This window comes from Sciurus vulgaris, assembly GCF_902686455.1.
Source record: "Sciurus vulgaris genome assembly, chromosome: 8".
Classification (NCBI taxonomy): Eukaryota; Metazoa; Chordata; class Mammalia; order Rodentia; family Sciuridae; genus Sciurus; species Sciurus vulgaris.
Genome location: NC_136468.1, coordinates 95,714,978 through 95,725,623, shown reverse-complemented (window position 1 = coordinate 95,725,623; position 10,646 = coordinate 95,714,978). Strand labels below are relative to the sequence as shown.

At 37.3% G+C, this 10,646-nt stretch overlaps 1 protein-coding gene across 3 annotated transcripts in view; it reads left to right on the top strand.

Moving 5' to 3' along the window:
* The first annotated feature begins 660 nt into the window (after positions 1–660).
* Positions 661–10,646, top strand: part of DPY19L2 (dpy-19 like 2) — an 82,888-nt gene continuing 72,902 nt past the window's right edge. For all 3 annotated transcript variants that reach the window (XM_079149871.1, XM_079149870.1, XM_079149869.1), the window contains exons 1-4: positions 661–1,191; positions 4,945–4,969; positions 6,335–6,422; positions 8,995–9,132. In XM_079149871.1, coding sequence (XP_079005997.1) covers positions 804–1,191; positions 4,945–4,969; positions 6,335–6,422; positions 8,995–9,132 — 639 coding nt within the window. In that variant the 5' untranslated portion in view covers positions 661–803. The remainder of the gene's footprint in view (positions 1,192–4,944; positions 4,970–6,334; positions 6,423–8,994; positions 9,133–10,646) is intronic.

The window sequence follows — 10,646 nt, the reverse complement described above, 5'->3', positions numbered from 1 at the left end:
GAGCAGCGGTGTTGCATCAGGGACACTAACCTGGCTTCAATAAATCATACTTTCAGCGGGGAACTGGGGATTAAGGAGTACAATCTGATCGATAAAACAAACAAACAAAAAACAAAACCAGAAGGGAGGTGAAGCAGTGTGACTGCTGCATTACAGACTGTGACAGAGGACATGGAATAGGCCACCCCGCACCCTCTCCCGTCCACCTGTACCAGCTCCTCAGGCTTCTATAGATTGTGTGGTGACTGTGACACCAAGCGCGCCCCTCTTAGTCGGTCCTGGGTACAGTCTGATTTAGGAAAGTGCTGCACGCGCTGAACACAACCCTTCTGTGGCTGAGGAATTCCGACGCCCCTGTTGGAACTTCGATAAAGGATAATAAACGCTGCCCTCAATGGGGAAAGCCGTGGTATCACCCTCTACACTTCCACCTGAGGCTGTGGGGGCCACGCTTCCTGCCTCGCGCGGGCTGGGCACGCGTCGCACGCGGGGTGGCACGCTGGGGCTGGGTGCGCGCCGGACTGTGCGTGGGAGGACGCGTGCGTGGGGTGGCGCGCGCGTGCCGCTGGCGTGGAGCTCTGCTCCTGGGAGGTGGCGTGCGCGCGGGCGGCGCGAGGCAGCTGGGCCCGCGCGCCCGGCCCTCCGGGTTTCGCGGTTGCCATGACGACTGGGAGGCCCGCAACGGCGGCGAGGACCAGTCGTTGAGGCTGCGAGGCCAGCCAGGCCCCTCGGGACCTCGCCCCAGTTGGGTGGGCCCGTTCCCTAGAGTGACCCAGCTCCATCCGAACAGGGACTATGAGAAAATGGTCGGGCAAACGAGGAATAAACTCAAAGAAGCGGCTTCAGAGCCGTCTCAATCTTCTCGCGCCTTGCAGTCGAAGCGGCGGCGCCGGGCCACCGGAGCGGGGGAGCCCGAGTTGGAGGGGGAGCTGCAGGAGAAGGTGGAAAAGCCGGAGCTGCTTCTGCAGCCTCCGTCCGTAGGCGGCAGGAACCTGCCAGGGGGCTCCCGGGATTACACGCCACGGCAGATCCGAAGTTTGAACGCGCAAAACTGCTTGCATCTGGAAGAGATCGCCAAAACACTACTTTTCGGCCGCTTCCAGTTCCTTGTTTGTTTCCTGGAACAGCTCCGCGAAAAGGTGCACGTATTGCAGACGCTCCGGGTGTCGCACAGGACCACTTTCAGCATAGGTGAGCCCAGCAGGCAGGAAAGCCCTTGGAAGGAGTCTGATCGCGCTCCTGCCAGGGTCCGGCGGTGCTAGGCTCCGGGTTCAGAAGCCTCAAGGTTTGAAGTGGTTTTCTTGCGTGTTGAAGGAGATTAGTTTAACAAGCGTTTGTGGGTTCCTGGCAGCAATAATGATGAGATCTGAGCGCTGGAGAATCGCCTGCCAAGAATTCCCAGCCCCCTTACTTCTTGTTTTAAAATATTTTTGTAGGATTTTCGTTCCCAGTGGTAACCCCTGTGTCAACAAAATGTTCTTTAATCAAGGCAGCCAATTCTCACACTTTGTAAAAGTGATTGGCTAGCTCTAGGACGCGGGGTGGGGGGCATTTTATGCTTCATTTTAAATAAAGCAAAACGAAGTGGTTTTTCAAATTAGTTGACATCATTGATAGTGAAAATAGGATCAGAGTAGACAGTGCTGATACCCATTTACTTTTGTTTTGCAGTGGCATTTCCATGCTTACAATTGGGGATTTTTTTTTTTTTTTTTTAAGTACTGGAAAGGCTTTTCTTCCTTCATTCACATCCTTCATCTTTTGCAGTCTGAGATGTAGCTTAAATGATATTGTTGTCGCAATAAAATCTATTTTGAGGCTAATCCTTGATTGGACTGAATACCAATATACATTGAGACATAGATAAATGTCTTTAATGCAATCCATTGTATTTTCTTTTCCACCAGGTTAGTCGAAGCTGCACACATGGAGTGTTAAAAATACTTGAGATATAATGGTAGTTCATGTTTAGCTTTTTATCAAATTTCTAATTATGCCAGTAGATGTATCCCACGTCCAAAATCAACATGGGCTTGGAAACCATGCCATTTTCCCAAATCTAAGCTCCAGTACACTGAAGTTTGGCACATGAGAGGTACCTGATTAGTCTTGGGTACAATAATGACTGAGGATATCAAGTTTTATGGGAGCTTAGGAGAACAAATTAATACTTCAGAGTGGGGAATGGGAAAGATCAGGAAAGACTGTTGGGAAAGTTGGGGTTCAAATTGTCACAAAGAGCCAATATTTGTATGTGTGGAGCTGAGAACAAATATTAGAGGCTGATGGAACTGCACGATCAGTCATGGAAGTAAGTTAAACATGAAAGCAAAGTTAGGCTGAAAGGAAAGATGTGAAAAGAAGAGGAGTAGGAAATAAATGAAAAGGATGATTGGGACTAGCCTTGGAGAGCCTAATCAAGGCTGGGTGTTGGACATTTGACCTTTGTTTGTAAGAAGGCACTGATTGATTCTTTTCTCCAAAAACATTTTTTAATGAGATGAAATCATTTGAAATTAACTACCTGAAAGGGAACAATTCTGTGGCATTTAGTATATTTATAATATTGTCACTGAATAATTTTTAAATTGGAGAATGACTTGAGTGTGCTTCAGAGAGATTCGCTCAGCAGCAGGGTATAAATTGGGCTGGAGATTGACTGAGAAAGGAAGCAGAAAGAACAGTTGAAAAACTAATACTGGAATCCAAACTATAATGGTCTAAGCATGGGTAGCCGCAGTAGGAATAGGGGTGAGTGGTACAGGACAGAGGTGAAAGATTGACAGGACTAGATAGGTGCTGAGTTAGAAGAGGAACCAGGGGAGGTAGAGGGAGAGAGAAAGTTCAGGTTTGAAGATTATGGCTGGGGTAATGATTAGTGTAGAAGTGATAGTTGAAACTTTGAGATTGTCAAGAGATACCAATGTGGAGAGAGAAAAGGGGATATAGTAAGGATACCTGGAGAAAACTTTGAAACTTAGTTTCAGGGTATGAGAGGTAAAGGAAAAAAACAGGTAACTGTATAAAATGTGAGTGTTTAGGAAAATAGAATTGGGAGATTTGGTGTAATAGAAGATGAGAGGGAAAAAAATCCAAGAAACTAATTAAATGCTACAGGAAGATTGAAGAGCGTAAGAATTGAAAGTGGCAATTGATTTTGGTAACCAAAAGGTCATTGGTTATTGAAAAAAGTTTTGTGAACTTCAAAGGAGGAAAGTGGCCAAGAGTCTTGGCATTAAATGGGAGAGAAAGAGGGGTAATCATATTTCACAATTTGAAGGGCTCTTAGCTCAAGGGAAGTGTTTTTAGTTCTGGGAGAATGAAATTTCAGTTCTTGAAGAGAACAATCAAGAAGAGAGGGCAAGATGAGAGATCCAAGAAAGGAAAGAATTAATGGAGCAAAGTTTTGGAATGTTTGAGATAGGAGAATTAAAAACACAAACTTGAGAAACTATGGAAAAAAAGGAGAGATACTTCCTCTTCTGAGATGGTAGAGAATAGGAAAAAAAAAACCAAAAAACAAAAAACCAAGGATTACTATATAAAGAAATGTTGAAGTGGAGATGTTGAAAGCAGTTGGAAGTGTTGGGGCCCCCTGGAGCTTGTTTCAGTCAAGTGGAAAGCTGTGTCACCCTTGGGGGCGGGGTGAGACTGATAGGGATAGGGTGTAGGGGATATACTTTTCATTACAACTTAAAGGCTTAGTACTAAGCACTTCATGCACCTGGAAAATTGTCATATTATACCCATGTCTGTTATTTGGGGAGAGGTGTGGAATGTAGGGTGAGGGGACAGAGTTACACAAAGACTTTTGAGGATCTCTGAAAAGGTTGATGGATTTGGTAGCATATTTGATCTAATATTTTTCTATTTAAAATATTTTCAAGAATTTTTGCCAGTGTGTATCATTTTCAGGAGAATAAGAGAGTACAAAATACAGTTAAATAGGACAGTTTCTGTATTAAAGTTAATGAAGCCTCATCAGAGGGGAATCTTTTTCAAATTTAGAGGAAAGGGTGACTCAGAGGATATTAGATAGGAAATGTTAACAAATGTGTAAACAAGCAGTAAGTATTTTAAGCTTTGCAGGCTACATAGTCTCCATTGCATCATCATCTTCTTTTTGGTACCAGGTTGCATGCAGGGCCACATCCCCTGCCCTTTATAATACTTTTTATTTTGAGACTGAGTCTTACTAAGTTCCTTAGGACCTTGCTGAGTTTCTGAGACTGGCTTTGAACTTGTGATCCTCCCCAACTCTATGGTATTCTTGAAAATAAGTAACTTTCTAGTCAGGAGAGGGAACAGACTGTTTACAGCTCTTCAGAAGCCCTATACCTAGAGTCATTATTGGACCTGTCTCATAGCCCTCTGGTAAAGCATAGTGCCTGTCCTGGGCCTTTTAAAGGTCCCTAGATCAGGGAACTCACAAAAAGCTGACACTTCCTCAAGGTTTGAATTACATAATGGGGCTTTCAAATGGGCTGCTGAAGAAGTGATTTTCTGCATTTAACCATTTTCTAATGAGCCCAAGGGATAGCCTTCTAGAGTGACTCCTGTTGTCTTAAGTCTTTTCTAAAAAATTCTGAGCCTAGTGTACTTATTTACTTCCTTTTTAAAATTTATGCAATAGAGAATAAGAGACAATAGAAAAGACCCACAAAAAGTTTCAAAAGCACACATTTTATCACTCTTTTACAAATTATCTAAACCTTTCAAGTCTCCCCCTTTGCTCAGGTGTCAAGATCCCTTTTCAAAAGTTAAGTGTGATACATGATTTGCTTTGTGTCCTGAGTTTTTCCCCTGTGTTCACATGAACAGAAGTAGCTGGCCATCTAGCTTTATTTGCTATATCTAGACATGTAAGCAAATAATTTTGAAATACTTGTTTTAAAGGTATTTTACAGTAAAGCAGCTTTTAATTTCCTTTCTTTCTTTTTCCAGCTGCTGTTGTGGGAATTTTGCACTGGTAAGATTTAGTTTTCATTTGAAGTAAACATTTGATTTATAATTTGCCATTATTTGCATATAGTAAAACATAACTTATTTGCATATAGTAAAACATAACTTCTAGCCATGCATATAGAACATCTGTATGTGTACCAATTTATACATGTTATTTTTTTACAAACCTCATATGTGAAGCAGAATTTATAAAATAGATTCATGATGAAAGTGGTTACTTACAAATTTAAATATTTTTGCCTTACCAAAGAATTCACCACTGTATTTCCTTAAGTATCTAGATTTCCTAGTGAATTTTGGAGCTTAAACTAAAATATTTCCTTACTTTATAGTATCAATGTGTTGTTAAGTGACATGAGTTTAGAGATAAAGTTTTATTAATACTTGTCAACTAGAAAGCAGGTAGAATTGAAGAGAAAGGCTCTGTAGTGGTAAAGGCAGAATTAAATGATTTTGAGCCTTTTTGTATGCATGGGCATTTTATTTTACAAAAGTGATCTATTTGTAAAAATCATATGTAAAATCATGGTATTTTTCCTCTGGACTATTTTCATCTCTGCTGAGCTCAGATTTCTGCTTTTGGGAAGTATGGATCCTGTGTTCTGTTGGGATAGTGTTCCTGTAGCCATTGCATCTACAGGAAGCTTTTGATGTTAGAACTAAGGCTATAATGGTAGGTAGGATTCTTAATCTTATTAGTACCCTGACATATGACCTACATGTAAATAAGGGTGAGTGGAAAATTGGTTGATGAATGGAATTTTTCTTTATTTTCAAATAAATAAAGCACCACAAAAATTAAGAATAGCATAAGTACTAACTGTGACTAGTTTATCATGTTTTGTCACTGTTTACAGCTGTTGAGTTGCACTACTAAAATATCTTTTAAATATAGTTGTGTTCTTTGGCACTTTAAAGTTGATCCATTATATGATATTACACTTATTTAGAAATCTATTTAATCTACTTTTACTTAAAATTATATTCTGAACACTTTTCAACAATTACAAAGGTATTTTTCCAACCTGGTACATTTGAATCACTTGGTAAACTTTAAAAAACAAAAGAATAAAACTTGTCTGTTTGCTCATTTAGAGGCCTGGAGTGGAAGGAAGGGAGGAAAGAGTTGGAGGAATTTTAGATATACATAAAAATAAGTTTAAGAACCAAGTTAATAAATTTCACATATGTACTATACTGGATTATAAATGCCTCCAAACATATAAGTTAGTAAACAATTCTAACATCTCAACATTTATTATAAAAATTTATTTTTTCTTTTTTTATGTCTTTCTTACTTTATCTGTAACTTAGATGTCTTAGTACTGGTTTTGAAACCTGTTCTTATTATATTTCATTTTTTCCCTAGGATACATTTAATATCTCTTTTTGAAAATGACCGTCATTTTTCTCACCTCTCATCTTTGGAACGAGAGATGACTTTTCGCACTGAAATGGTTAGCTGCTTTCTTCTAATGAATTCATTTGTGATTTAAGAATAGAAAGACTATAAGATAGAAATTTATTAGGAATGGAATGAATTTTTGTGTCTACTTCTGTTTGTATAAATTTAGAATTTTGGTCCTTTGGCTACTTCTTTTTTATTTTCAACCTTATAGCACTTGTAAATTTTTGAAGAATTGGATTCATAAATATATTTATGGCATTTGAATATTTTAAAAGTTGTATTCCTATGACAGGTTATAAACTATTATTAAATAAAAAGTGTAGCTGTGATAGAGTGTGGACTTTGATGACAGATCACTGAATTCAGATGGTAGTTCAGTGCTGAAGTGTTTGATGGCTAATTATCTTTCTCATCTCATCTGTGAAGTAGAAATAATGCTAACCTTATAGGGTTTTAGTGAAAACAAAGGGAGATAATGAACAGAAGCATGTATAACAATATCTGGCAAAAAATAATACCTTGTTATTAATAACAACTTAAATTTAAGTATATTCACTGCTTTCCTAAATGCAGGCTTTTGCATAGTAAATATCTTTTCATTGTTGTATCACTTGTCCTTGTACACTGAAAGGAAAAATACTTCCATGAACTGATATTTTGCCAATCAAAACTGTGAAAAAATGGCCAGAGATGAGCTAAAACAGATCTTCAGTTTAAGAGCCACTAGTGTTGCTTGACCAATCAAAAAGTAGGTAGTTGAATTCCAGTGAGTATGATCTCAATGGCTAAAAGCTTACAGAGTAAGTGGAAAGAGAAGATGCCTGCTGGAAAAAAGTGATAAATGGAGAAACAAACAAAATGACTCTTCTAGACCACCATGGACAGTCTTAGATGGATGAACCAGAGCAGAGAAAAAGACTGAAGGCACAGTGAGAGAAAGGAAAGGGGAAGAGGGCTGGGGGTGTAGCTCAGTTGTAGAGCGCTTGCCTACCACAGGTGAGGCCCTCGGTTTGATCCCCGGCACCACAGGGGGAAAAAAAATGTCGGGGGCCGGGTGTGGGGAGGTTTGCCAGGTTTTGAGCAAAGCAAACAAAAGCAGTGGAGCAGTGAAGGCAGCAAAGTTCTGGCCTGGCATATTCTTAAAAATGAAAGACGTTACATGGGGCAGATATTTGATTGGAAGTGCTCACATTGACTTCAGCTCCCACTAAATGAAAACTGTTTTCATATTTAATTTGACTTTTTGAAAAAATTCAAACCCAGAATAACTTGTTTATTTTGGGAATTTGAATAAATATTTCCTTTGATGAATGAAAACTATATTAATGTTTTCACTGCATGTTGCCTACTATCCAGGTGTTATCAGACATCAAAAACCTGTCAAGTATTAATATGGTTGTTTTGTTAGTTCTTACAACTTGGTGAGTGTAGTCAGTAAAAAAACAAATGATTAGCTGACAACCTTGTGTGAACTCAGATTTTTTTAAAAAGTACGTAATATTTAAAAATACAATATCAGTGGATCTTATAAATAATATTTGTTTGGGGTTTTGATTTTGTATAATTTGGAATAAAATATATTTTGTGAGTAAAAAATAAAATAGTTGGATAAAGCAAGAATGAGTCTAAAGTTGAAGTTTACTTTTATCATTTTGGGGACAGAGTGTATTACAAACAATGCCCTTTATTTTATATTTTATTTGAAAATAGCAAATTGACAAAGTACTATGAAAAAACATGCTTTTAAAAAATACTTGAATTTTAGCCCGAGTGGTGGCATATACCTGTAATCCCAGTGGTTCCAGAGACTGAGGTAGAAGGATTGTGAGTTCAAAGCCAGCCTCAGCAGAAGTGAGGTGCTAAGCAACTCAGTGAGACCCTATCTTTAAATAAAATACAAAATAGGGCTGGGGATGTGGCTCAGTGGTCAGGTGCCACTGAGTTCAATCCCTGGCACACACACCCCACTACCCCGGCAAAAAAAATATTTGAATTCTAAATCAAAGTCACTTTTACTAGCCTAGTGAAGCCATTATTTCACATGCTGGAATGATATGTTAAAATCTTTTTTCAGTATACAGCATTTGTGAGCAACAAAAGTCAGTGACATTTAGCTTTCATTTTATGCAGAGATGAAGTAAGCCAGAAGCAAGAAGTTCCATTCTCAAGCTGTGTTTATGATCATTATGTATTATTTCTTAAGATCATAAAAAAAGAAAATTTTTCATATGCAAATTTGCACAGGGTCACAAAGGCATCCCCATTTATAATAAAATTCATCATATGCCAATTTCCAAGGACTGGAGGCATTACCAGACTTGGTAAAATTCAAAATATTTTGTATACATATGTTAAGGCACTATTAGAAAAGCTTCAAACATTCGACCATCCCTAAAACTCTTTATTTTGAAAAATTTTAAACACAGAAAAGCTGAAAGAATAGTAAAGTAATACTGAAAATACCTGCTTTTTCAGTCTACTAATGTAATATAAAGGAGTAATTAAAATGCCTTATTGACTTTTTCATTTTTTTTCAGAATAAAGTTCTAAAAGGAGTTGTAAAAATAAATAATTCAAAGTTTTATTTATATTTGACCTCTGTGCCTTTTTTTTAAATAAAGGGACTTTATTATTCCTACTTCAAGACCATTATTGAAGCACCTTCATTTTTGGAAGGACTGTGGATGATTATGAATGACAGGCTTACCGAGTATCCCCTTGTAATTAATACAGTGAAACGCTTCCATCTTTATCCAGAGGTGAGTAATATTTTGAGACAAATAATATTTTTAGAATGAATTTTTTTAAATACATGTACTAAATACAATGATACTACAAAAAAATGGGGGGAGGTTCAGGTTTATTGATTGTAAATATTCTTGTAGTTTAGCACAGAACCAAAAGTTCTTCCCTGATTGTTTAAAGACCACAGAAACCATACGCACATGAACTTAAAGAATAAATTTCAGCATGAAGTTAGGACCAGGGTAATAGACAAGCCAAATGGGAAAGAGTCAGGAGAGCCAAAAAGGGTTCTGCAGTGTTTGTTGGCTTTGGAGACTGAGTGAGTGGCTGGGATGACCACATGAAGGGGCAGTGAAAGTGATGAGCAGAGCAGTGACTTCTGAGTTACATTAATGAAGTAAGATTTAAGTGGTTTTGGGTGCAGCTCAGTGATAGAACACTTGCCTGGCATGTGGGAGGTTTGGGTTCCATCCCCAGGGCTGCAAAAAAAAAAAAAAAAAAAAAAAAAAGGAAGTAATATTAATACTCTATTCCAATGTTTACCTTAACATGTACAGTTTTCTCTCTCTTTTTTTTTTTTGTTTTGTTTTAAATGAGAGTCTCCAAATTCTAGAAATTTGAAAAACAAAAAATTTATAGACTCAGTTTTTGTACTCAAGACAAATGCTGAGTTTATGGTGGGGGGCAGTAAACCCTGCTTTTTGGATTAAAGTTATCTCAACATCTAGAAAATTAATTAAAAGTCCGTACATTTTGATCCTTTACATTTTTGTATGTTTAAAAATTATTCTTTTGATTTTGGAATATTTTTAAATTATAGAAACTAAGAGAATAATATTCAGATAAGTATAATCAACCATTTAGAATATATAAATGTCTTCTTTTGCTTCAGATTTTTAAAATAAGTTAAGCATTGTAAATATGATTGAAGTCACCTTTGTTTTGTTTTCAGTCCAATTTGCTCCTTTGCTCGTCCCTCAAGAGCCTTTGTCATAAATTTCATATGAATATTCATCCAATCTCTGTTTTCAAAGATTTTTAAAATATATTTTTAGGTCCTTATAAATGCTCTTATACTCAGCATGTCTTATTTTCAACTTTGTATTTATACATTTATTTCCTTAATTTTAGCCATTTTTATGAATTCCAAATTTTACTTATACATTTCCCTATTTATACATGTTAAAGTATTCCCAATCTTTCTATTCCAAACAGTTCTAAAGTATATATTCTTGTATGTTTATTCCTGTATATGTGCAAGATTTTCTCTAGAATACACACATAGAAGAGTAGTTACTATGTTGCAGAGTATGTGCTTTGTCATCTTCACCAAATATTGTTAAACAGGTCTCTCAAGAAAATGAAGCAATTCATACTGCTGTGTAGAATTTAGTTTTTATCATATCCTTTATACCTCAAATTATCAATCTTAAGTTTTTTTCTCTTCTTTTAGATGTGATGTGTTTTTTAAAAATTTGTACTTTCCTTATTATTTATGAGGTTAAGTATATTACCATATGTAATAGAC